General features: G+C 41.9%; 1 protein-coding gene across 4 annotated transcripts in view; it reads left to right on the forward strand.

The window, feature by feature from the left end:
* Window positions 1-25,809, forward strand: part of CPS1 (carbamoyl-phosphate synthase 1) — a 77,640-nt gene extending 51,831 nt beyond the window's left edge. For 3 of the 4 annotated variants that reach the window (XM_005528888.2, XM_088058876.1, XM_088058875.1), the window contains 13 exons: window positions 2,372-2,566; window positions 3,108-3,175; window positions 5,453-5,528; window positions 8,230-8,307; window positions 9,202-9,309; window positions 10,449-10,538; window positions 11,677-11,847; window positions 14,415-14,489; window positions 17,756-17,854; window positions 22,790-22,849; window positions 23,303-23,415; window positions 23,955-24,084; window positions 25,337-25,809. In XM_005528888.2, the coding sequence (XP_005528945.2) occupies window positions 2,372-2,566; window positions 3,108-3,175; window positions 5,453-5,528; window positions 8,230-8,307; window positions 9,202-9,309; window positions 10,449-10,538; window positions 11,677-11,847; window positions 14,415-14,489; window positions 17,756-17,854; window positions 22,790-22,849; window positions 23,303-23,415; window positions 23,955-24,084; window positions 25,337-25,435 (1,362 nt within the window). In that variant the 3' untranslated portion in view covers window positions 25,436-25,809. The remainder of the gene's footprint in view (window positions 1-2,371; window positions 2,567-3,107; window positions 3,176-5,452; window positions 5,529-8,229; window positions 8,308-9,201; window positions 9,310-10,448; window positions 10,539-11,676; window positions 11,848-14,414; window positions 14,490-17,755; window positions 17,855-22,789; window positions 22,850-23,302; window positions 23,416-23,954; window positions 24,085-25,336) is intronic. The other variant, XM_088058874.1, reaches the window with a different exon arrangement.
* The last annotated feature ends 646 nt before the right edge of the window (window positions 25,810-26,455 follow it).

A 26,455-nucleotide genomic window follows, 5' to 3' on the forward strand; every position in this document is an offset into this window, starting at 1 on the left:
AAGCAAAGCTACTTTGACTTGTTACCCGCCTTCCAAGCTGCAAGGAAGGGTTTGCTTGTTCACACTCCGGTTCTTTTCCATGTGGGAGGATAAAGGGCCCAGGGACTAGAGGGAGTTACTGTGTTTTGGATGGGTCTGGAAGCACTGAGGCAAAGATTTCTCTTCCAAGCTGGAGGTGGTGAGCTCTGATGTCATGAGACAACCTCTTTTGGGCACAGAACAGCCCCTGGCCCTTTTCACTGCCTGTCCTAACCTCTTTCAGATGGTTGCTGTTGGCCAGCAGCATCATGACATCCCATAAGTGAATGCATAGTGAAAAGGAAAAAGATAATCACCTCATGCTCTGCATTAGCCTGCTGAGCAAACAATATTGGGACAGTAAGTGCTGCTTAAATGCCAGACTGTTGGATCTTTATTATGGCAGGAAATTACCACATCAAAGCTGAGTGGGGACTGTACTAGCATTTATCATCTGTTTTTGCCCAGTCACCTATAGTCCATCCTGCTCTCAGTTTACAGTTTTGCCACTCCAAATCCCTTTAAATCCCTGATGAAGGAATTCCTCTTCCAGGAAGGCCAGTGAGGCTGACCTTCCTCAGGAAAAACACACTTGTTAATTAAAAGAACATTGTTCCTCTGTCTTTTAGAGCCAAACCATGGATCACTTGATTTATGTTTCTCGTTTGTTAGAAGTGGTTAAAACTGTAGAACACATTTGGTTCAAAAGAGCCCTTCACTTGAGCTGTTCTGTGGGCCAAATTGTCCTTTGGGCAAAGTTTCATTGTCTGTAATTTGAAAGTGAGGTGCTCTTTGTTGTAGGTACTCTAAGCCCTTTTCTTCTATTCAAAATTTTCACACCTGACTAGATTGTACTTGAAAGCATTAGGAGTTCTATGTAAAAAGAAAAAAAAGCCCATATATGCACCTGTAGAAAGGTGTGTTAGCAAGCAGGATCACCTGTCTCTTGTTATTTACTGTTTATTATTTCCTCACTTAAAACGCGGTGCTGCCCAGTGACAGACGTGAAATGCTCCGCTGTGGCTGGAGGATGCTGTGCCACCTGTTCTGCCCCATCTGCCTCTGGAAATGGAGTGCTTACAAATAACCTGTGTGGAAATGAACCCCTCTGACAGCTCTCTGAAATACTTGCTGCCGTCCAGGGCACTACCAGAAACCAGGAGCTAGTCAGGAATGAGGAGCACTGATTAAAATAAAGGGCTAAGTGTATCCATAGCTTTGCAGACTGTGTGGTGTGTTGGGCTCTGTTGATTTAGACTCTGCTTAGCTTTGTTGCACTCCTTAAAGACTGGCTTCTGAGGCTAGGAAGGGTAGTTTGCTTACTGAGTGATAGTGCTGGCAGAAAAAAAACCCACATAAATTCCAGTTGTTTCCCACTTCCCCTCTGCTGGAGGTTACAGCCTTGCATCTCTAGAATAAAAAAGATTTTGCATGCATGCCTGCTCCTCTGAAAATCCCTGACCATGAGCATGGGAGAGGCTGTTTTCTTCAAGAGCTAGACTGTAAAAGAAAGAGGACCTCAGCATCTTGTTTGTTCTGGGAAAGCAGAAACACCTAAACATGACATGCAAACAAAGCTGACAGCTTGTGGTTCAAGCAGAAGTTAGGGAATCATGGGTTGATGTGAAAGCTGCAAACTTCTCTGGTTTCCTAGGGAATTTGACTTCCAGTTATTGCTGAGTTTTGAGTGATCTTGATCCTAAACCAGGATATTGCTGGTTTAGGAAGGATACACACTGCAAATCACACTTTGCAGCCTGGGTGCCTCTGGATCAGCACAATTATGAGAAAATCATAGCGTGGCTTGAGTTGGAAGGGACCTTAAAGATCATCTAGATCCACCCCACTGCCATGGGCAGGAACAGCTCCCACTGTCCCAGGTTGCTCAAGTCCCATCCAGCCTTGCCTTGGACACTTCCAGGGATAGGGCAGCCACAGCTTCTCTGGGCAACCTGTGCCAGGGCCTCAGCACCCTCACAGGGGGAATTTCTTCCCAACATCTAACCTAAAGCTCTCCTGTTGCAGTTTAAAACTGTTCATCCTTGTCCTATCACTATCTGCCCATGTAAGAAAGTTGCTCTCCTCTTTTTTAATAAATTCTCTTTAGGCTCTGGAAGATTGCAGTAAGGTCTTCCTGCAGCTTCTCTTCTCCAGGCTGAACAACCCCATCTCTCTCAGCCTGTCTTTGTAGGAGAGGTGTTCCAACTCTCTGATCATCTTTGTGACCCTCTGACCTGTCTTTGTTCACAGCAACCTGAAAAGGGACATAATCTAAATATTGAAGTTTTGTTCTGACAGCTCTTCCTATTAAGATAACTTGGACATGACCGTGCTCCTTTCTGTCTTCCAACAGGGATGCAGTGGCTGCATTATTTCTGTAGGTGGGCAGATTCCCAATAACCTGGCAGTACCACTGCACCAGAGTGGAGTGAAGGTTCTTGGCACAAATCCTTTAAAGATTGACCAGGCAGAGGATCGCTCCATCTTCTCAGCTGTCCTGGATGAGCTGCATGTGGCCCAGGCTCCCTGGAAGGCAGTCAGCACCCTGGTAAATTGGGATGTGCATCTGGGAAAAGCTGAAGCAGCTGGGGGTTGGGATGTGCATCTGCTCAGGAAGGACTGAGTCACTGACACATTTCAAGATTTTGAAGCATTTGACAGTTTCTTACTGCCCGTGTGGAAGGACTTTTTGATCCCTGTAAAGTGATGCCGCAGCAGCGCTGGCACCGGGTGGGAACTGGAGGGGAAGTGCCTTTAAATCACCTCACACAGCCTGGGGTATAAACCCAGCAGAAGTTAGCACCACTGACAGGATGGTCTAGATATCCTGCTGGCCTTGAGATGTGTTCTAGCAGGTGGAGATTGCAAAGGAATAGAGATGTGTTGGCATTGCTCTTTTTTTTCCCAGTGGAGCTCTATGGACAGGGGAGGTCTGAAGGTGACAGCTCTGAAACCAGGATGTTGTGTGTTACTTTAGATGGAGGCTGCAGTCCCCAACTTCTTTCCCCTCATCCTGATTGCTAGTGAAGTGCAAATTGGAATTTTGGAATTACTTTTTTTTCTTGTTTCTTTTCCCTCCCTTCCTTTAGAGAGATGCAGTTGAATTTGCAAGGTCTGTGAGTTACCCGTGTTTGCTGAGGCCCTCCTATGTTCTGAGGTAAGGCTCAGCTGTCAGAGCTCAGCAGCATGGGGTAGGAACTCCAAAAACCTCTTTGAGACAAGACTCTTTGAGACAAAACTCCAAAAAACCTCTTTGAGACAAGGGAGAACGCTTTCAGGGGATGTGATGTGTGGAAAAGTGAGTGCTGGGTGGATGTGGCATTAAGCTGCCCATGAGACAACTGCTCAAACCATAAAGCAAATGGGTCCCTGAAGCCCATCAGACACAGATCAAAGGTAGAACATAATCATAATCATGTCTGTTCAGCTGTATTACCTTTTGCATACCTCAAGGCCAAAACCACAAACCATCTGGGACATTCTTTCAGGTTCCTGCGATTGTTACCTGTACAATTAAGTCAGAAGATTGTTTGCCAGCAGGAAAAAGAGAAGGAGACCTGCTGAGGCTGTTTATTGAGATGGGCATCTGTTTTCAGAAAATGACAGTGCATCTTTTGAAATCAGCTTCTTATTTGCCAATCTTCTCTGCTTTACAGGCATGTTTTATGTCCCTACACTGTGGCAGCTGCTTCTCATTAAACAGACATTGTACAGAGTGCCTCATTTCCAGCAGCCAGACACACTTCTTGAGGAGGTTACACCAGCACATGCACACAGCAAACTCACAAACTCACCAGTTCTGAATGATTGCTCTTCTCTGTGAGAAGCTTCTTCATAGCTGGATGACTCAGCACAGAGAGGCAGTTTGCTGGGCACAGTTTACAAGTGAAAATAAATTGGAGACAGGATCCTTTTTGTATGAAAGACACACACCTATCAAAATGAAGAAGCTCTATATCAATTTTCAGGGCTGGGGGACAAGCACATTTTTACTTTAAAAGAAGAAAAGGGTTTCTTCAGCCCTGAAGGAAGTATCCTTTAGAAGAGACTCCTGAATGTGACTTTTCTATCTGGTCTCTAAGATTTGAAATAGGGTTTCAAGCAAAGTTAGAAAACAGCCCTCCTGTCAGGAGTAAAGTTGAGTATAGTTAAGTATAAGGTGAAAACTTCTCCTGAGGTAATTTATCAGATTGTAAGGGAACACCTCTTTAAGCCTGTTGTTTCCATCTGTGTTAAAACCATTATAGGCCCTTTTGGTGTTAAGTTTTTGTTAATGTGTGTTAGTGCACGGCAGGGGGACTCCAGGGAGAAGGATGGAACTGGAGGATGTAAAACTTTGAGGAATGAGAGTGTGAAAAGCCCTAGCATGGCTCTCTGCCTGGCCTCTGCAGAGCAGCAGCAGCCCACAGCTAGATTTCTTCATCCTCTGAGCAGATATGACCTTTAATATTGGCCAGTTTCCTTGGAAAACGAAATGCCTTTCCCCACCAGTTAGGTACTGTGTACACCAGCTCATATCCTCAGTGGTACTACTGACACAAGTTCATGGATTTATTGAATTCTATTGATGTACATCAGCTGAAGAGGTAAAAATAATCACATAGGTACCTGTGTCTATTTATTTTGGGATAAAGCGACTGATCTGGGGGATAGATTCTTCTTCCTCTTTTCCCCACAGCCTCTGTGGGCTTGCTCATCAAAGCAAAGGGCAAGCTGGGCATCAGTGGGGGAAATGTAACATCTTTTTTTTGTGAGATTCTTGTCTTTAAAAGGGACTTGGATCACTAACTCTGGACCCATGTTCTCCCAGATCCCCTTCTCTGACACTGCTGGCAGAGGGCAGCTTTCAGATATCTGCTGTACAGTGTCTGCTGCCTTAAGGAATGAGATTTGAGGGGAGGAGCACAGTGAAATGGCCAGCAAAGAACAGCATCTGGATTTACACTGTCACAACCATTGCCAGTGACCCGTGCAAACCTCACTTCATCTGTCCCTGAGGGCTAAAGGGAGCCAAGTGTGTTTGTCCTGAGCTCCCAGCTAACCTGGCCCAGGGGGGAAAGTCTGGGCCTCACTGGGGTGGGTGGCTCAGGAGCCATCTCCCCCAGCTTAGGGGACCTTCAAAGGCTTGGCTCAGCAAGGGCATTTGGCAGCAGTGCTAAGGCTATGAAAATACAGTTCTTTATTTCTCCACTGCTGTTCTGGAGGTCTCCTGCCTTCTCTGGGAAGGATAATGGGAAGTAATTGGGTGCCACCTCTGCCTCTCTCTGAGTCAAGAGCAGAGCAAATGGCTGGAGTCAGGAGCTTCCTTGGCTAGTCTGTCATACAGAGGGAGTTGGTAACCCTGTGAACCCTGTACCCTCGTGCCTAACACTCATCTCTCCCTAGAATTCACAAGGGAAGCTGACCTTGGTGCTCTTCTTTCCTATTCCCACAGTGGGTCTGCAATGAATGTGGTGTTCACTGAAGAAGAAATGAAGAAGTTCTTAGCAGAAGCCACCAGAGTCTCTCAGGTACCTCTCTTTGTGCTGCCACTTCTTTTTGTGTTCCCCTTATTTGTTTCTTCTCTACTGTGTTTTCTCTCTCTCTGTTTCCTTATTGTGTCTTCCTCACTCTTTCCCTTCCTTGCCTGGGGAGGAGGTGCTGGGTTTGACTGCTCAGTTTGTTCCCTAACAGGCTCCCTCCCTAACTTGGGAGCCTCTCCTGTGCAAATATCCTTACTGACCCCACTGGGAGCACCTTTCACTCACTTTCTCAATTGTTTTGCCTGGCTTCTTTGAAAAATGAAATACTTCATCTTAGTATCTCTTCTGAAGTTTTTTTTCCTTTTTTTTTTCCTTTTTTCTTATTTTTTTTTTTTTTTTTTAAATGGTCACTGTTCAGAACAGGGTTGTGGCACCATAAACCCTGCTGTCCCAGGAATCTTGGATTCAAAAATATATGAATCAAAGAGGAACTCTCTGGAAACGCTGTGGAAGTCTGACATGTTACTGCTTTCTCAGGATTCCTAGGTGTTAAAGCTTGAACAAGAACTGTGAGATTTTTAAGTGCATGAGGCAAATGGTGCAAGTTAACCTTTTCAGCAAGAAATGGTGGAATGAATGGGAAGTACCTTTCAAAGTAATAATATCCTGAAGGATGGGTTAGTGTGGAGGCATGGAGACCACTTTTTACCATCTTTGAACATGTTTTAGAGGGGTAGTTCAACTGTTACTCCCACCAGAAGGAATTATTTAACTAATTCTCAGAGGACTATAGGGTCAGCCTGTGGCAGTGTGCCAGCTTCTTAGCAGCCTCCCAAAAAGCCTAACTTCCCTCTGCACTTCTGAAATACTCTGCTTTGTGTTTACAAAGACCAGGCAGCAGCCTCCAGCCCCATGCAGTGGGACAGATGGCTTTGTCACGCCGCTGGGCGGCTTTGTGGTGGCAGGGGATGCTCTATAGGAGGCTCTAGCCCAGAAAAGTGACCCCTGGCCAGCTTAATTTGTCACAGCTTGACCCACTTGAATGGGGCAGTGCTGTTTTTTTGTTCCTGAGAGGACTCATCCCTGGTACAGAGCCCCTTCTGGGAGCTGCATTTTTAGAGCCTAGCCAATACATGACATATTCCTAGGGGAAAGAGAGGGTGCTCCCATGGGATCCTTTTGATATCCAGTTCTGCTACACACACTGCTGCTCGCTGCAGAAATGGCCACTTGCACACCATGAGGTTTTGGGTGCTCTGGTTCTGATCCTGAAGAGAATTACCCTAGATTTATATGCTGTAGAATTACCCTAGATTTATATGCTGTTTTCGTCCTAGTGTGGTCAGACTGCCAAGGGAAGAACTTCTTCCTTCATCCACTATTGTGAATTGACAAAAGCTGTGGTATAGGTGAAGCCAAGCTAGCAAAAAGCAAACCAAAAAACAAAAGTATAGTGTTCTGCCTCTACATTAGGGAGGATTTTTCAGTCTTGTCATGGCTTTGTGGCCTGTGAGTGGTTCCACAGAAGCTCCCAGTGTTAGTTGTGAGCATCTCTGTGGGACATAGGCTTAGTTTTTCTGGTTCCAAAGCCTTACCTAGCTCTTCACCCAGCAGAATTTCTCCAGGTAAAAGCCCCGACCAGTCCTTGTTCTGTTGCTTTTACGACTTTGCTGTTTCAGTGTTGTGTCATTATGGCATTTATGTTGTCAATAATGTTCAAAATTTCTAATGCAGGTTGAGACAGATTGAAGTAAACAAGGCTGTGTGCACATATAAAATCTTCAGGTGAAAAACTGCAGCAAGACAGAAAGCAACAGGACACAAGCCACTAAATTTATGAAACAAAGCAGGCTTCAGCGTTGTCCTTGCCTGTGAATTTACCCTTGCACTGATAAATGGAAGGAACTGTGTCTTGTAACTTTTGGAGCTGCTTGGCATTTTTTCAAGAGGGGCCTTTAAAACATGCACAAACTGTCATTTATTTCATTTTATGCTCTAATAAATAATAGGCAGTTAATAGTGGACGGGACAGGTAAAATGTTGAGACACAAAGCTGGCCAGGAAGAATTCAGATTAGAGTTTTTTGGAGCAAGTGTCTGGAAGGAGAAAGTATTGGAGGAGAGTGGAAGTGTGTGCTAGCATCCCAGAGACAGGCAGGAAGAAGAGGAAGGAAAACAACCAGGGAAGGTAGTGAGAGTCCAGGACAGGCTGTTCCTGGCCAGCTATAATTAGTGGCAACCTCTCCCTGGGAGACTTAGGAAACTGGGAAGAGGAATTAGAAAGGAATGGATCAGCTGCATAAAATATGTGAGTCTAAACCAGCAAACAACCACTCTGCAAAGTCATTGAGAATGCCAAGGATGGGTTCCTTTATGAAGCACCATGTCCAGTGGAGGCTCAGACCGAGGGGGAATTGAAGCTCTTGGAGTTAAGGACTGTCTTTAGGAGATGGGATTAGAGGTCATTGGATCCATGCATTTCTTGCTACCTTCTTTGTGCCACGACCTCTGTGGTTTTGCCCAAAATTTCTCTGTCCTGGTGTTCTTATGGAGAGCTCAAACCCTTTTTTGCATCAGTGGTTTTGGGGAAACCAAAGTTTCCCCCATTCTATCTTTGCAAAGTTCACTTATCTGTGGAAATGAGGATATTAATTGATTTGTCTTCTGGTCTTTTGTTTCCAAAGGGTCCTAAGTGGCCTACAAACACTCTCTTACAAAAACTTTCTAATTTTTTCTTGTTTTGATGGCAGGATTACCCTGTGGTACTCACTAAATTTATTGAAGATGCCCGTGAGGTGGAAATGGATGCTGTTGCTAGGGCAGGAAGAGTAAGTACTTTTCTTTAACATGAAACTTGTTTTTTCAGGATCTGAGATCTGCAAAAATGTGTAGTTTGAATGATTTACTGTAGAGCCATGGATTCATGGCTGAGGAGAGTAAAGAAACAAGAATTAATCTTAGGCTCAAAACCATTGTGCTTGAAAAGCTCCACCTCTCTTATTGTATACATCTAACCAGCTATTTTTTAAGCACTGCTTATCCATGTAAATGAATCCTTTTGAATATAATTTTTTACCAGATTTGCAAATCACTGGTTTCAGAAATGACTTTCATCAGAATTTTATCATGGGTTATGGAATTACCACAGTTATTCCATATTTTTTTACAACTTCACCTTGCCTTTCATTACTCAGCAAAGGCAAAAAAAAAAAAAAAATCACAAACTTCACAATTAACAGAAATAGTCTTTTTCAACTTTAATTTTTAACCAGCAGACACAATCACTTTTTTGGTATTGAGCCTGTGTGCCTTGATGCAGTTAATTCAATTTAAATCCTTAGGCCTGGATTTTTTTTCTTGTTTCACTTAAAACACCACAGAAGAGTAGGGGTAAAATTCCATACCAGTGATGCTGGGGAATGATGACTTTTTTGTGTTCTGGCAAGCAGAACTTTGAAAGCTGGTTTAAAGCCTCTGTAGCTTTTACCTTCTGAGCCCACATGTGTTAGAGAGAGGAGGGAAGCCTCAGGATCTCCAGGCTGTGGCAGATGTTTGTGACACTGATGTCTCCTCGTCCACATGCCTAGTGTCTGCTTCAGGCACATTCACCCCAAAATCTTGGGAAATTCACTTTCTGTTCAGGAGGCTGGGCTGTGCTGGGGAGGAAGGAACAGTTTCTGAGAGGGTGAAGTGACCCAGGGCTGTGCCATTTTTGTGTGCAGGTTATTTCACACGCTATTTCAGAGCACGTGGAGGACGCAGGTGTTCACTCTGGAGATGCCACCCTCATGTTCCCCACACAGACCATCAGCCAGGGAGCCTTGGAGAAGGTATGTGTTGCACTAGCACTGAAAAGAGAAAAGGAAATGAGGGTTTGACTCTGCTTTCCCTCCACCACCAGTGGAGAAATCAAATCACCAATGATTTTTTTAAGGCCAGTGTGGTATGTTCATGAGGGATGTCTGAGCTGTATCCCAGTAATTCAAGCAGTAGATGAGCACACTTTTAGACCCATAGGATTTTTTTGTTTCCCAGGTTTAGAACCAGCTTCTGTAGCAGCAGAGGATTGTCTAATTCACACACATGCCAAATGGTTCTCTGTCCACTTCCTTTTCTCCCACAATACTTCCATGATTATGTCAGATGCATGACTTTCTAGCTTCCTGCTTTTCCAAAAATAATATCAGGATGAATGAACCTCGCTTAATCTTGACTTTTTTCCCTTTCAAGAATAAACCTTGTGATGCAGAGTTTGATGTTAAGATGCATTTTTTTCAATGGAATGTGCCATGCCCCTTTATGTCATCCTGTTAAGGGTTTGCTTGGAAGCCAGCAAAAGCTGTAATGCAATGATCTGTGCTCTAGCTCTGTTTCCAAGGATGTCCAAAGTCTTGTTTCTGACAACAGCCGTGTCCTGAAGCAAAGCTATTCAACCCCTTGTATTGACACACCTGGGAAATAAGACTTTCCTCCCAGTTTGTTCCAGAGTGTATCTACTCAGCCACCTCCCACTGATCTGTGATGGGACAGGCACGTTGGTGAAAGACTTCTAGGACACTTACAAAACTGATTGGTTATTCCCAAATAACAAATTATTCTTTATGTCACCAAGAAAAGTATAAAGACTCCAGTGTGCAGTGTAGGAATTGCTACAGGGCAAGGCTTTGATTCTTTGTTTTTCTCCTTCTCCCCTCTGCTTTCTCACACACACAGAAAACCTGATTTTTACTTCTGCCCTCAAATGACACTTCAGGCTCTAGAGAAATCAAACATGTTTACTTCTGAAATAGTGCTATCGCCAAAATGTGGGTATAGAGAAAAAAACAAGGCAGAGAGAGATGATGTTTAAAGAAATCCACAAGTCTGGTGATTTATTGCCATGATGCTCTCTAGTTTGTGGAACTTAATTATTTATTCTGTATACACACATTTACACTTTCTAAATTTGTTTTTTTTTTTTTTTTAATAGGTAAAAGCTGCTACAAAAAAGATTGCAAAGGCTTTTGCCATCTCTGGTCCATTCAATATCCAGTTCTTGGTGCAAGGCAAGAATGTGCTGGTAAGAGCTGCTGTGCCTGAGCTGTGCTGGTGTGTGTGGGTCCTGCCTGTCTGCTGTGGGCAGTGGCACACACAGTGCCACTCTGGTGTGGCAGTGGCAGCCAGGACAAAGAACCTGCCTTGGCAGAGGCTGTGGGCTTGCTTGTGCCTCCCTTTGTCACATATGTGGCAGAGAGCATCCTCCCCTGCCCTCACACTGAGGCTGAAGAGAGTCTTTTTGCTCTGCCAGCTTTGTTTCACTGTGGGAAGAGCTGCTGTCCTTCCCAAAATTGTCAGTTTGGGATAGGATGGACAGCACCTGCACCTCATCCCTGTACTGGATAGCATGGCTTTTAGATCTCTGGTATCTTCTCTCATCTTTAGCTATTTTGACGTTAAATTAAGACTTCAAAGGGATTGAAAAGAAAGCAAGACAATGTAAGTGTTTAAACCTTTAGTGTAAGCTATTAGGGTGGTTATCTGAATAGTCCTAGTAGCTATTAGCAACACAAGTGCAGCAGATGTCTGACCCTTTCTGGGTAACAGTTGGCTTTCTGCTGCTAATGGAAGAGGGTCAGGGGAATGTGAGCAGAGTATAACTGAGGAAACAGGGAATAGGAGGAAAACCTGTCAGGAGACAGAAGAGATGCATTATTGTTGCGTTACTGGTGTTTGGGCTACGAGTTGAGTGAAATGTACTTACTGTTCTTCACCTTCTCTCCGTTTCACACATGGTTATTGAGAAACTCCACAGAGGGAGAGAAAAGAGGTTTTCCTTCCTTGCTTTCCCACAGAGGGGAGAACAGGTTGGACTTCTAGAGGTTGTTCCTAATGCCTGGGCATGTTTCCATGCCTCTTGCACATTAACTTAGGATAGAGTAAAGCACGTTTTCTGAGTGAAGGCTGGCTTCCCCTCACTTCTAATATTCAGACAACAGAGATGGATCTCAGCTGAAGAACAGGCTGCTTGGGTCTCAGGCTGGCCATTCCCTATCCCTTTCCCCTGTTTTAATAATGATTCCAATTTCTGTCTTTCTTATTTGACAATCTGGAGAATATGTCTGCCAAGAGGACTCAGGGCTGATTTCAAAAAATATGAATCAATCTTTTTCTTCTTTGCACAGTGCCTGACCCTGATATTTCTTTTTTAATCCCACCAGGTGATAGAGTGCAACTTGAGGGCTTCACGCTCCTTCCCCTTTGTATCCAAGACTCTGGGTGTGGATTTCATTGATGTGGCCACTAAAGTGATGATTGGAAAGCAGGTTAATGAGTCATCCCTGCCCACAATGGAACATCCCATTTTTCCATCCAGATATGTTGGGATTAAGGTATGGTTTCCAAAAGAACCACAGAAACCCCACCACAGAGTCAGCACATATCACATTAAAATACAATTAGTACTTTAATGCCTAGAGAGAACAATTTACTCATTGGCCAAAGGCCAAATTGACCTTCTGTAGTTTCTGTCAAGATAATCTATTGGGAAACTTTAGAGAAAAATCAGAGGAAAATTATCCAGTGAAACCAAATCTTTCTTTACTTTTAGCATCTAACCTACTCTAAATCCTCTTTATGAGCTGCATAATAAATTTACACTTGCAGAGTTGAACACTGAAGTTCAGGCTATTTCATAATACTCTGTAATACATGGGTGGACATGAACAACTTTGTGTTGTGAGTGCCACCCACATTTATCTGCAGGATCTGGGACATGGGCTGTCAAATCCACATAATCCCCTTTACATACACCACTGGTTAAAATAGGGGTGAAAGACTTGCATCCTTTGATTTCAGTCAGGCCAGGGTTTTACTTTCCATAATTACTAAGCTTGTATAGGACCCAACATAATAAAGTGTATGGTAGATATTTTTGAATGCTCAGTGGAAGGAAAAAATAAAATCATAAAAAATTTGGAACAGTGGTGCAGAAAATCCAAAGCATAATGACAATTGTTTATACAGAAACTTTCAAGCTTTAATAGCTTCCATGTCAAGTGAAAACTGAAGAAGCAGAAAACACCTAACATCTTTCTACTAATAAAATGTTCAGAGCTATTAAAATGGAAGCCAAATTTGTGTCACAAGCCAGTCAGTCTAGATACAGCTTTACATTTTATTTTGATGCCACAGACAGGCATTATCTGAAATTCGAACTGGAGACATTTTTTTTACTTTGGTGAATTTATTTTTATAAATTTCCACTGTTTAGACCTGGGGCTTCTGCACTGTTGTTAGCTGAAGTGTCAAGAGTTTTGTCTCTCCAGGGAATGCTGGCTACAGAGCAGAAAACCCAGCTTTATACTTGAAAACTTCCCTACAAAGCTTTTTATACTGCCTGTGTTCTGTGTGGATTTGTCAAATATAAAAACCTGCTAGCACCTTTGGAAATGCTAAACTTTGAAAAATATTCCAGTTTAGCCTGTTTGTTGTTATTCATGCATCATATTTTCTAACCTCTTAAAATTTATTGCTGGTAGTATTTGCATGGACACAGGATCTTGTTTCTTCAGTAGTTCTTAAAAGAAGATATGAAAATCTTTTCCTCTTTCTCAACCTAGCTGCTCCTTTGTGGATTACAGTATTTAATCTTAGTGTTTAAGCTTTAGTGACTGAAATACTGTCTTGCCATGTTTGCTCCCAGACTGGTGCAAGTATCAGGGTCTGACCAAGATTAAATCCTGGGTAGGGAAATGACTGACTAAATTTTCATTGGGGTTTAGTTGCAGTACCAGATTCTGCTCCCAGTGATGCGTTTTCATGTTCACAGCAGATAAAAATTAGGGAGGTGGTGGAAGGCTTTGCTGCTTGTTACCTTTCAAGGCAATGTGCATTAAAATAATCTGTCTTGATTGCCATACCTCTGCTTGAGTGAAAATTTTCTCTTTACTTACAGTGGAAACAAAACTGTTCTAAAAGTCACAAAGGCACACGACATTTTTTGAAAAACCTTTTGAATTCCTCCTGTCTAACTTGAACTGGTCATTGTTAGGTGTCATGAAGCAGCAGCTGTATTATCTTCAGTGTTACCCTTGGAGACCTCCAGGGACAGAATTATGGCTAAAAATTTAAAAATAGATTTGTTTTTTTAGCAGAAATCTTGCTGCCTCTTTGCAAATACCATTGGTAGTTTAAGATGTGGAGAAGCCCTACAGAAAATGACTCAGTAGTAGGAAATTTGTACTGTGTTTGTTACATGTGGTCCTTGGTTCCTTAACAGGGACTTTCTTTTCCTCCCTCCTCTCCCTGTTTCTTATTTTAAGATCCAATTAGCATAAGAACTCAGTGCTGTGATCTAAGTCCTCAGATAATAATAATAATAGTGATCAGAGGGCTTAACATTAGCTTATCAAGAGGAAAAAAATTACAAATATGTATTTCTGGATGGGGGAGAGGGAAAACATGAAAATAATTTGCAAAGTTTTGTCTTGTTTGCTCTGAAAAAAAACACATTCTTGTGGAATAGTTTTTATTTCTGCAAATGAAACATTTAATGAAGAACAGTGTTCTCTGAAAAACCAACTGGATTCAGACAATATCTCTCCTTGTTGCATGAATTAAGTGCTTCACAGCCTTTTCACTTAAAAATGTGTCCTTAAAATCGTGCTGATAGTGGGCTACCACTGACTGAAAATCCACCATGGAATGTGAGCAGTTAGATGATTGATTTATTGGTGGAATACATGGTTATTTGTTCCAGTCCATCACCAAGATGCTGAGGGAGCTACTTTGCCAAACAGTCCTTTGCTTATCAGCCTTGACCACTGCTTGTTTTTTGGATAAATTTTCATGTCTCTTTCTGTCACTTCCAAGTGTAGCTAGAATTTTTATATATTTTTTTTTTAAATGATCCCATTTTTATTCTCTTTTTTCCCCTCCTGCCTCTTTCTTTCACCAGGCCCCAGTGTTTTCCTGGTCCAGGCTAAGAGATGCTGACCCTGTTCTCCGATGTGAAATGGCCTCTACTGGGGAGGTATCTTTTAGATTTCCTTTTTTTTTTTAAAAAAAAAACCAAATTGACTTTAAACACCATGAATCTTTGAAAGTGATCTTATTACTTCCTGAATCATGATGGCATCTGTTGCTTCTGCAGAAAATTGAAAACATCTTTCTTAGCTGTAAAACCCACAAGGTCCTGTGAAACCCCAGATTTTTCAGCCACTGGATGTCCCTCTTTACCTGCATGTCAGCTCCCTGAGCTGGACCTGGTTGGTGTGGCAGCCTGGAATGGGTTTATCTGGGAGCTGGTGGGTTTTGGGAGTGGTTTTATGTTTTTTTATGACTCGTGGTCCAGGGCAGATGAGTGGTGGTGGCTCCCACCCTCCATGGACACTTGCCACAGCAGCGACGTGGAGACTCCCAGGCGTGAGTGGTTGGCCTTGGGATGCACCAGCTGCTTAAAGGCAGCAAAAATATCTGTTATTTTCCTGTTGCCTGGTAACCACCAAGGCATTCCCAAGGTGCAAAATGAAAGAAACAATAAAATGTGGTGGCTGCAGGCAGCTTTCCCCGCTCTTTGTGCAGCCAGGCGCTGCTGGAATGTCTCCTGGTGTGGTTATGGCATGCTGTGAGGACACAGGGCTGGGCATCTTCCTGCCCAGGCTCAGCATCCTCACCCTCACAGGCACAGGTTTCCATCCAGTTTCACCTGAAGTGACGCTGACTCACGTGGAACAACAGGTTTCTTTATGAGTTATTGCTGAGCTATAGAGGGTGTCCATAGATACACCCAAGTGGTCTTCAAATTTTATGTGTTCTGTTGCTTCTAGAATGAGTTGCAGTAGCAAAAACTTATTCTGGGCCAGATTATCCTCTTGGAAAGTGATCAAACACTGGAGCAATTTGATCAGACTTAAGTCTGCTGTACCATCAGTAGTCAGGGGGCAGGGGCTGGGCTGCTCCATTGGATGTGAGCTTGGGTGTGTCAGAAAGAGCCATTTTCATCAGGAAATACCATTTCAGTAGGAAAAAGTACCCAGATACAAAGTAAGAACAGCCTTAGGTCTCCTACAACTCTCCAGAATTACTTTATCTTACTCTTCATTATATGCTGGAAATCAGTATTGCAGAAGATTTCCTTTCAGTATAGTTAATGGGCAGGAAAAAGTCAAGTGACTTCTGTGACTTCCTGATTTTCTGAACAAAATTGAATACACAGACAACTTCCTCACAAAAAAAAAATAATAAAAATGTAACTAGGGACAAGAATTATTCATCTGGGTTTTATACAAAGTTAGAGATTACCATGGCCATAAAGGAGGGATTATTAACTTTTATGAGTTGGAAAGATCCATATTCACAAATGCCATAAAGTGTGACTTGAAAAGTCTTTCTTATAGTGAAGGAAGGCTAATAACTTACTTTGGGTAAAATGCTCAGTTATTCCTCACAGACATTTTTCACACACATGACTTGGTCTGGGCTTTAATTTGTCACATCTGTCTGGCAGAGATTTATTTTGCTGGAAGCCATGGTTCCCACAACAGGAGAAGACACAGTGCTGGGGGTCCCTTTGAGTATTGTGCCATAATGATAAACTTCTCCTGGCAGGCTGGAGAGCCTGCAGGGGAAGGTCTCTCTGTCACCCTAAAGAGTCTGGGAATATAGAATACATAGGAACCTGTAGAAAACATAGAATATGGATATAACAACTCTATCATGTTGTCATGACATTTTTATTTTTACTTTTCTTTTTCTTTTTCTTTTTACTTTTTATTTTTATTTTTATTTTTTATTTTTATTTTTATTTCTATTTCTATTTTTATTTTAAATTTTTTATTGTTATTGTTATTTTTATTTTTAATTTTTTATTTTTATTGTTACATTATTTTTTATTTTTATTTTTATTGTTATCATTATTTTTATTTTTTATTTTTAATTTTAATTTTATTTTTATTTTTACTTTTTAATTTTTTTATTTTTATTTCTATTTCTATCTTTATTTTTATTTCTATTTCTATTTTAATTTTTAATTTTTTATTGTTATTTTTATTTTTAGTTTTTATTGTTATTGTTATTTTTATTTTTATTTTTTATTTTATTTTTTATTTTTATTATTATTTTTAATTTTAATTTTTATTTTTTGATTTTTAATTTATTTATTTTATTATTTTTAAAACCACAACACCTCCCTTGTGGGATTTTTGTTTGTTTAGTTGTTTGGTTTTTTTTTTAACTTTACTTCAGCAGATCTGGCAAATTACCATTTATTTTTTATGGAATACTGGTTTCTGCTCACCATGGTAAGACCATGAATGTGAGGGCTCAGTCAGGGATGGGAAAGACCATGAGAGGAAAATGGGAGAGCAATTCTCAATCAGCTCCTTTATCCCATCTGTATATGTTGGTAGATTTGTTATTTCAAAGAGAAAAATCAGTGACAGTTTCTGCTTCTGATTGTTTTTCAACAAGTGTGGAGCTGACCAGGAAGAGTGAAGGTTGCTTGGTTGGCTGATTTTTTCTTTTTAAAGCTCATGCATTCCTCTTTTTGTCTCCAGAATTCCAAATTTTGGTTAGGAATACAGGTCAGCTCTTTCAGAAGATTGTTAATCATGTGATAGTCTGAAAGCAACCGAGCTACACATCCAGTTCTGAATGTTGGAGAGCTTCTAAATGATTCTTATTGGTTTCTTCCCCAACTGTTTCTTTAAAATTAAAATTTATTTTAAAAAAATTATTATGAACTGGCCTGATGGCTTTGTCCTTAAGTAAATACTAAAATTTTATTTGAATTTTGTTAATCTGTGGACTATTAATGGAAAAGCATCTTTATATCTTGTGGTTTTCCTTCACAGGAAATGCCAGGAGCACACAAGAGCACAAACACTTCCTCATGCTGGTTTGCAGGCACACAGAAGAACGTGCCTGTGTGCACAACACTCACTGGTGTCTTCTAGAATGTTAAATAATTTGCAGTGCAATCCCAAACATTGGAGCAGAGGCTGTGTACATCATCCCAATAATTTAGCAGAATCAATTGTTACTCCTTGGTGTGCTGTTTGAAAATAAAACATTACTTATTCCTCCATTATTGCTTCATTAAAATTATGAGATTTGTCTGCAATGATTTTCTGATTTATTCCATTCCCCAACCCCTGCAGGCTCCATGGAAAGCAGTCTAATTTCCACACACAGAAACAAAAGATCCTATTTGGAAATGTCATTCCTGTTTCTTTTCAAAGCAATGTTTTTGGGTTGTTTCTGGTTTTCCCCTCGCAGACTCTTTGTGCCTTTCTGCAGGTTGCGTGCTTTGGGGACGACGTGTACTCTGCCTTCCAGAAGGCTCTGCTTGCCACAGGGTTTACATTTCCTAAGGAAGGAATTCTGGTTGGAATCCAGGTGAGTCCTAAAAGTCAAAGCTAAGAAAGGACCGAGACAGAGGAACTCAGTAGCTTTTGCCTTGTTTTCATTCATGTGGCTTTATGGCTTAAATGTGTTTCTCTGCATTTGAACCAATGAAGGAGAATTTCTTGGGGTCACATCCCTCTCCTCACTGGGGTCACAGTGGGAATGTGCCTGAGTGCAGTGGGACCAGGGGTTAAAGGGCATCAGTCTGTCACAAAGCTATGGCAAAGGAAGAAATTCTCCAATAACATCTTTTAAGTGTTAGAGAATCAGGCAGTATTTATTTATCAGGCCACGTTTTTATTCTGGCTAGGATGTGCCATAGAAATCACTCCATCCACACTTGCCCAGCTTGTGCAGTGGAAATCATTCCATTATACAGAGTTCTTTACCAGAGTTTTCACATATTTATACATAAAAAACCCCAAGAAATTCTTGTTCATTGGTTCTACATTACACAATTCTTAGTATTCAGTCTTCTATTTGTTATTGATTCCTTCACCTTGGATGCTAATCTGGTTCTCATTCTTTGGTTCTCTTATCAGTCTTTACCCAGACCATTACCACACCAGGGGATAATGTTAATTAATGTCCATTTATCTCCTCTGTATCTTCTGGCTTCCTCCAATCTGTAGGTGTGAAACTCAGAACCTAGGAATCTTCTTTTTGTTGGTTGGAGCCCATCAGATCTCACACAGTGAAACTCAAACTCCTGGTGAACAGTCTTTTGAAGAGAAACCCTAATTCCCTCCTCCTTGTCAAAGGCAGACAAACCCCTGACTTTAAAAATTTAGGAGTTGTATCATTTCCAACAAGTCTTCCCCCTGTCCTTCACTTTTCTGCCATCAATCCTTTCCCTGTTCCATGACTGTGCACAGCCAGTCTTGTTCCCTACCCTACAGCTCCCATGAGCCAAAAGGAACTCAGAAAGGAACTCAGAAAGGAACTCAGAAAGGAACTCAGAAAGGAAAAGCCAATGCTACATTTTTGTGGAGATGTTTCTGGTTTCCACACTTTGCCAGAACTACCTCCTCTAAAGGATTGCCTCTGGGACAGAGACTCTGCAGGTCCCCTGACTCCATGCTTGGACTTTAGGGTTTCATCTCTTGCTGTCATCACTGAAACTTGTTCTGTGTGACAGAAAGTTTAAATGGTCTCATTATGGGAATGCTCTCCAGTGCCATGGGTTCTGCAAAGAGCCTTTATGTGAGGAAGTTCCCTCACATAAGTGGGTTTGCTGTAGGAACAGCCCTTTCACAGGCCTGGGTCAGCAAGGGGGTTGTGTGTTTCAGGATGAACAGGGAAAAAAAAAAAGTCTTGGTTCTTTATGAAGGAATAGTTACTAGCTGCATGAGGTGCTGGAATCAGAGACACCTGTAAACTTTGGGATGTACCTGTGTTCCTCAACATTTCATACACTCCCAGTGCTACTAGAACATTCTTGGCCCCTGTAAAACCATCTGGTTGCTTCCTGCCATTTTCACGTTGTGCTTGCAACAAGCTTATGCTCTACATGATTGCATAAAGCTGACAAAACAAAACCACAGAATAGATGAATTTTCCTGTCAGGCAACTGGGGTGTGAAAAATGGCTTTGGCTGTCTGTGCCAGCAGAGGATGTGAAGGAAATGTGTGAAAAGCGGCCAGAAAGGAACGTGACTTCTGCTAACAAGGATTGCCACTGAGTCCTTAAATGTCAACATATATACACACATCTGGGGATGGAAGCAGTAGCTCTAAGTTACTTCTAATTAGCAGAAAAATTGCTTGCTACCTATATAAAGTTTAAAAGTTCAATATGAAGCGCTGGGCAGTTGGTGCTGTATATACTGCATATTTTAAAATAGCATTTAAAAAAGGAGAAAAGCAAAGCTGGGAGGAGAAAGAAGGAGAGAGCAGTGTTTAAGATTTAAGTGTATTTTCTGGATAGCAGCTAAAGGGGAATGGGCAGAAAAAAAATAATTTTAGCTATAGAAAGCATTTATGTATGTTCTGTGTCAGTAGCTGTTAAACTGAGCCAAATGTTCTTTAACACAAAGGTGTTAGGAAAAAAAAGAAGGGAAAAAGAAAAAATAAAATCAAAAGCTCAACTTCCCAAACCTTTTAAAAGTAATACAATTCTGTCTTTTTAATGAGTTGTTTACAGCTCATTTTCTTGCAAAAGAAACTTGAAAACAACAGATCAGTCACTTAAATATCTCTGTACATCTCAGCATATTTCTTCTATAATTAAACTCTGTATCAAGAGTTGTAAAGTTGATTCTGAGAACCAGGTATTGCCTCCTCCCCAGCGTGGAGATTGTCACCTATGGACTTTTCAATGGTCTGCTTTGAAACAGAGGGAAAATAAAGCCCTGTGAGAAGGGCAGGTTGAAATGTTGACCTTCACCTGACATGTAGAATTAAAGTGGTCCTTGAGTATTTGGCTGGAAAAGAGGGGAGCCCCTCACTGCAGAAACAAGAGGCAAAAGGAATGAGGCATCAGGCGGGCTGTGAATGCCAGTTCTCATTTAAATCACAAATATGAACCCACCTGCCTCATACAGGCAGAATTGTTGGGGTATCCTCACAAGGACAGATAGCACATAGCTTCTCCCAACCATCACTTGAGTGTTTCCAAATGACAGGATGATTTCTGCAACCTGTTCTACTGCTCTGAGGGGCTGGTCATTGTGGGGAGCACATACACAAATCCCCCTTGGCTGTCTCTGAGGAAGGTGCTGTGATTCACCTGCAGCAGATGAACTCAAAGCACTCAAACTCAATCCCCAGTCTTGAAGGCTTCATTGCTTCATGACTAGCATCTTGCTCTGATTTTTAGACTGGCTTTTTATCTGCTGCAGAGAGAGATAAGAAGCAAAATGGTCTTGAATTCTGCTTCTCTCCAAAGCAGCTAAGCTCATATTTCAGTGATTTGGTATGCTGCACATTTATACCTTTGCTATTAATCATGTTGAGGTTAGAGGACACTGCCTTCTTGAAGGTAAAAGTCAAATGGATTTAGTTAACAGGAGTAGAGAGGGAGATCTTGGTTTCCTTGCAAATGTTTCTGGGGTGCTTTGCAAATCAAGAGTCAAATGGTACTGCTGTGATCTGTGGTAAAAACTGAGCCCAGTACACCCAGGCAATGAATCCAGCTTTGCTGGGGTTAAGAGATAACCTACCTCTTCCCACAGTCTGGAGAAATCTGTGATGCTGAAACCTGGCTATTAAATAATTTATATTTCATGCAAAAAGGAGTTGAAAAGCTAGAGATTTTTTTTCTTTCCTGGCTGGGCTATTCAATGATATCTCTGGGATGGAGTGCATCTGTCTTGCATTTTTGCTGGTGACCACAAGATGCAGAAACCACTGATAGAGTATTTTATTTTTAAATCCTGGCACTCCAAATCTGTTGTGTCAAGGTAACCTTCTGCCTTGGTTCCATACATTCCAGATTTTTTGCATCCTCCACTGTGGATTTGGATACAAAATTCGAGATTATCACTGGAGATGGGTTTGCTTCATTTTGAGCTGGATCTCAATGAGAACTAATGTAGCTGTATTGAATGAACTAAGGATGTAGCCCTTTACAAATAGCAAGGCTTGCTGCAAAACATGAAGGGTTATAAGAAATGGAACTTTTCAGATAAAGGAAAAAAAAAAATGCAATTCTTCTACAATAAATACCTTCCACCAAGTAAATCTGCTTGTACTTTTCACCTTTAGTAACTAATGGTTTCTTACACAGGTTATTTCAGCCAGCCAGTAAATCTGAGGCTGTTCCGATGCAAGCTGACAGCTGTAATTTCTTTTCATAGAGAGGCTGTTTTATGTGTCACAAGTGTTCAGTACATGTTTGATAGGAGTTTATAATACTATTGTGGAAGCCAACACCCCTGACCAGAAGGCAGAACCATTCTCTCTGACTGGGAAGCTGCCAATCCTGTCACATTGTATATTTATATTTCCCAGCTAATGTTCAGAACGAGATGGCTTTCAGATTGAGTGCTCAGAAAAAAAGCCAAAACAACTCTGTTTAGTCCTTTTCTTCCTAGGAAATTGTTGACCCTTCAGGATATTGCTCTCTCATCCATAAAGGTTAAGCTATCAGTAGCTCCGTCAGGAACAAGGGAGCTTGTAATAATCTTACTTGCAAATGTGCATAACACCAGACCAGGCTAAGGTTGAAAGCAAGGTTTGGCTTGCCTTGGCAGTGAGAAGGGCATGTGTTTCATCTCATATTTGCACTGCTGTACCTTCAACATCCCCAAGACACTTAGGCTGATACTTTCTCTCACTGTTGAAGTGCAGATGTCTACAGGAGGTTTCCTTATCTTTCTAAATGGTGTTGAACCTGGATATGCATTATAAGACAATCTTCCAAAGGTGCTGTAAGTCAGGCATTCAGGTCCTCAAGGGAACATGGCATCCCAGTCTCCTGACTCCATTTCCACATGCCCACAGGACTTAGAAAGGAACTCACACATGGACAAACTCTTATTTGTGTGAATGTGCAAACCAAGCATTCAAAGGCAGCCTGGAGCCTGTCCATATATGCCATCTGCCAGAAGAGAAAGCAAATATTGCAGCAAAGATTGAAAATATATTTAGTTAAGAACTGAGGAGACTCTGGTTGGTGTATTTGAGAAGGCAGCTGCCCAGATATTTAATATACAGTAGTAAATGTTAGTGGTTGCAGTCTGACTCTGTGTGGGAACACTTACTCTGGTGTAACAAAACACGTCTTAGCCCAGAGTGACTTGGGCTTCAGGATCCAGATAGCTTGGGAATGGTGCTGTACATGCACATGTGACATTTCTGTGCACACACTCAGCACTGAAAGGTGTATTTGCCTCTTAGCACAGTGTGGAGGAGCTTCACGTTGCCCAAAAATGTACAGTTCCAAATCCTACCTTTGGTGCTACATCTGAAAAATTTCCTTTTTCAGAAGTCCTTCCGCCCCAGATTCCTCAGTGTAGCAGAACTGCTGCATGAGCAAGGCTTCAAGGTAGGTGGTTCCACTTAGTTAAAGCTAGAGAGCTTTCAAAATCTCAAAGATCCTCAGCCTGCTACAGGAACGTTGGAGTTTCTTTGGAGGTAGAGAAAAGAGGAATGCCAGGCATGAAAAAGAAAATAAACATGGCAAAATAAAAATGACAAATGATTAAACTTAAGCCCTATTGAAAGTCACAGAGATTTAAGTTTTCCTAAGCCACTTCACTGCTTCTGGAAGTGCTACTGCCATTCATTGGCTGTTGTCCATCAGGAAATCACAGATAACAGAAAGATGGGAAGGTCGTTCTGTTCTCTGTGTATATGAAGAGACACCTTTTTATGAAAAATACCCTCCAAAATCAGCTCTGACAACAAAGCTGTGTGTTGGGTCAGGCCCACACGAGCTCAGTGAACTGTTTTGGTGTTAAAGCACATAGTAAATAACCTCTTTTTTCCCTTGGGACAGCTTTATGCCACAGAAGCAACCTCAGCCTGGCTCAATGCTAACGGCATCCCAGCAAATCCTGTGGCGTGGCCATCACAAGAGAGCCAAAGTCTGACCCTCCCTTCAGTGGGCAGGTGAGAGAGACACTCACTTCATCAACTTTGTGTTTGCAGTGCTGAACAGCAAATCCAGGGGGAAAATTGCTGGTCCTGTTGAGATCAGTGGTAGGGATTTAATGGGGCTTTGAATTAAATCCAAAAGTTTGTGTCAGGAATTTCCACAGCAGGGAGGTTTCAGCTTAATGAATATCTCATGGGAACAGCCCTGTTTCATATGGCTTAGATGTATTATTCCATGTTATATTTTCACACAAGGATACATGAAATCTGAATATTTAGCCTTTTAGTGACAGTCAGCCATGCCTTTAACAGAGTTGTGCTGAGCTGTATCAAGGCTGAATTTTGCTTTGCACTGCTGACTAGAAGTAACTCCAAAATCCTGAATAAAGCTTAATGTCTGAACCCCCCAACCCTTGTTTCTTGAGCAAAGACTGAGCTCAAATGACACTTTTCAGCATTGTTTAGCTGCTTGCCCGTGCTATTCATTTTTATGAGGTTTTTATGAGGAAGGACACGCTGTCATACTCATACTGCCTTGTGCATTGTCTCTTCAGGCTGGTGAGGGATGGCAAAATAGATCTGGTGATTAACCTGCCCAACAGCAACAGCAGGTTTGTCCATGATAATTATGTGATCCGGAGGATGGCCATTGACAGTGGGATTGCTCTGCTCACTAACTTCCAGGTACTTCCCATATTGTTCTTTCTCCTCTTACACGTAAGAGCTTCCAAGCCCTACGTGACCATAGAGTCCAGTGTTTGCAGCCTCGTTATCTCTGACAAATAATGCATCTGAAAATCATGACAACCCAGTGGTTTAAATATATTTTCTTTCTGCTACTATATAAAATTACATTGCTCTGAGTAAAACAAAACCAAACCAAGTCAAACCAAATGAAGAAATACAAATTCTCAAGTTCTGAGTCCTGCACTGTGCTGCTGAAATTGTTGCTGCATCATTTTCACTTCAGAACAAATGTCTCACACAGGTTTAGGTGTAACATCTTTAAATTAGGCATGGGAAGTGATTTTTAGTGTAATTTTATCTTGGTATTGTGCTTAAGCCTTACAGCAGGAGGTAGCTGTGCTTTCTTGAATGATCCCTGGGGCAGTCCAGTTCAGAAGTGCTATCCAAGTGGAATTGTTGCCTGTCCTGTTGTAGTCCCAGCTGCCAGTCATTAAAGGATTTGTAGCTCCTGACAAACCTCTTTCACACACTGATAGGGACCAGGTACTGTAAAGTGGGGCTCCTGCTGCCAGCAGTACCTTGCCTTCCTTTGCAAGTGGCTCTGACTGTCACAAGAGACCCTCACCTGCTTCTGATGAAGCACAGCAGCCAGACTCCCACTGATTTGGATGGACACTGACATGGAACCCAGTGACTTGAACTGGTGTCCAAAATCTTCTGTTCAAAATCTTCTGCTGTGATTGGAGTGAGTGGAGGGCAGGGAGCACAACAAGCTGAAGGTTCACAGGATAATGGGCAGACATGGTTAGCAGGAATGGGGAATTGAGGATGCATCCTTTGCCTACTAGCAAAACATATTCTGACAACCACAACAAGGGTCCCCATCCAAAATTTATTACCACACCTGCTTGACGCCTTTCACTGAACTGTTTGGATTGTAGAGTTTTAATCCCTGGGTTTGAGAGAGGAAAGCAACCCTGCTTTTCTTTACAATTGGGCTGTAGTGGAAACAGCAGCTCTGATGGGATAGAGCTGTCTTGCAAAGGAAACGCATCTACAACTGGACACACGGGCTCCAGTGTGTGGAGACAGCTCCTGTGCACAGTCACCTTGAAATTGCTATTGATTTGGATGAGCTCAAGGGCTGGACCTGCAGCAGGAAGTTTCAGGGTGACAGAGCAGAAGTGTGGAGCCTGCTCTGTCATGCAGCCTTTGCAATGCTCAGTCCTCCTCTGCTTTGCATTGACAGGTGACAAAGCTTTTTGCTGAAGCTCTCAAATACTCTGGAAAATTGGACTCGAGGAGTCTCTTCCACTACAGACAGACTGACAATGGAAACACTGCATAGAAGTCTCTCCAGTCTGCAATCTTACTGCTTCTGGTGCCTCAAAAGAGAGGGGATTTCAGATCATCCACCTAACCACCTTTCCATGTATTTTGCTTTTGCTTGGTCTTTTCCAGCCTGCAGATTTGATGGGAGAAGAAGGCTGCATGTGTGCGCCCTAGAATTGCTTCCAAGTTCTGCTCAGTCCTTCAGGCTATTATCGTTACTATTTTTTACATTCTCATTCAATATTGTGAATTCAGGTATATCATAAAGACTCTTTCTCAGCCTTGTTTCTGGCTTCAAAAGGGGAGAACTCCCCAAAGATTTCCATGTGTTGCTGTCCAACACTTTGTGCCGTGATTGTGGGCATTAAAATCAAATCCTTTGAAAATGAAGTGGAAGTGTTGCAGTGCTTTACCCCCTCCCAAATTTTGAGCCAGACTTTCTTTCTGCCTGCCATGTCAAGTGCTCTTTCCATGGTATTTCTTCAGTACTACCTTTTGTGATGAACACAACCCTGCCTGCTGTGCACAGGGAGAGCATTGCACTTCTAGAGTAGATAAGTTACTAAAAAAACTCACAACAACAACAACAAAAACCCCCAAGCCAACCAAAACTCCAGGAGAGCCCAAAGGCATCAATTGTTCACCCATCCAGTTGTGAAATGGGTGACTAATGGTGGTTAATGAAGCAGCACTCCTAAAGGCACATATTTTTTCAGTCACAAAAATCACATTAACAGCTGGTGTCATCTCACATCCACCCACCCTGCTTTCACCTCTAGTAGAGAAAAAAGCAATATCTTAAAACATCTGTATTCTCTTGTTCTTCTTTTATTCTGCCACTCATCTTACGAGTTGAAAAGGAAATAAATGCCCAGATTGTGACAGCTACTCATTCTTAAATTCTGCATGGGCAGGATCCTGCCCTTCTTTTTTTTGAAAAAAAAGTATTTTTAAAGAACACTGGTCTGTTAGGAAACCAGTGACAGTGAGCACATCATTTAGTGCAGAGCTGCTGGAATGCCTCAGAGGTGAGGAG

Source organism: Pseudopodoces humilis, chromosome 8 (assembly GCF_049639895.1).
Source record: "Pseudopodoces humilis isolate 2021_Gansu_Grassland_sample_001 chromosome 8, ASM4963989v1, whole genome shotgun sequence".
Taxonomy (NCBI): domain Eukaryota; kingdom Metazoa; phylum Chordata; class Aves; order Passeriformes; family Paridae; genus Pseudopodoces; species Pseudopodoces humilis.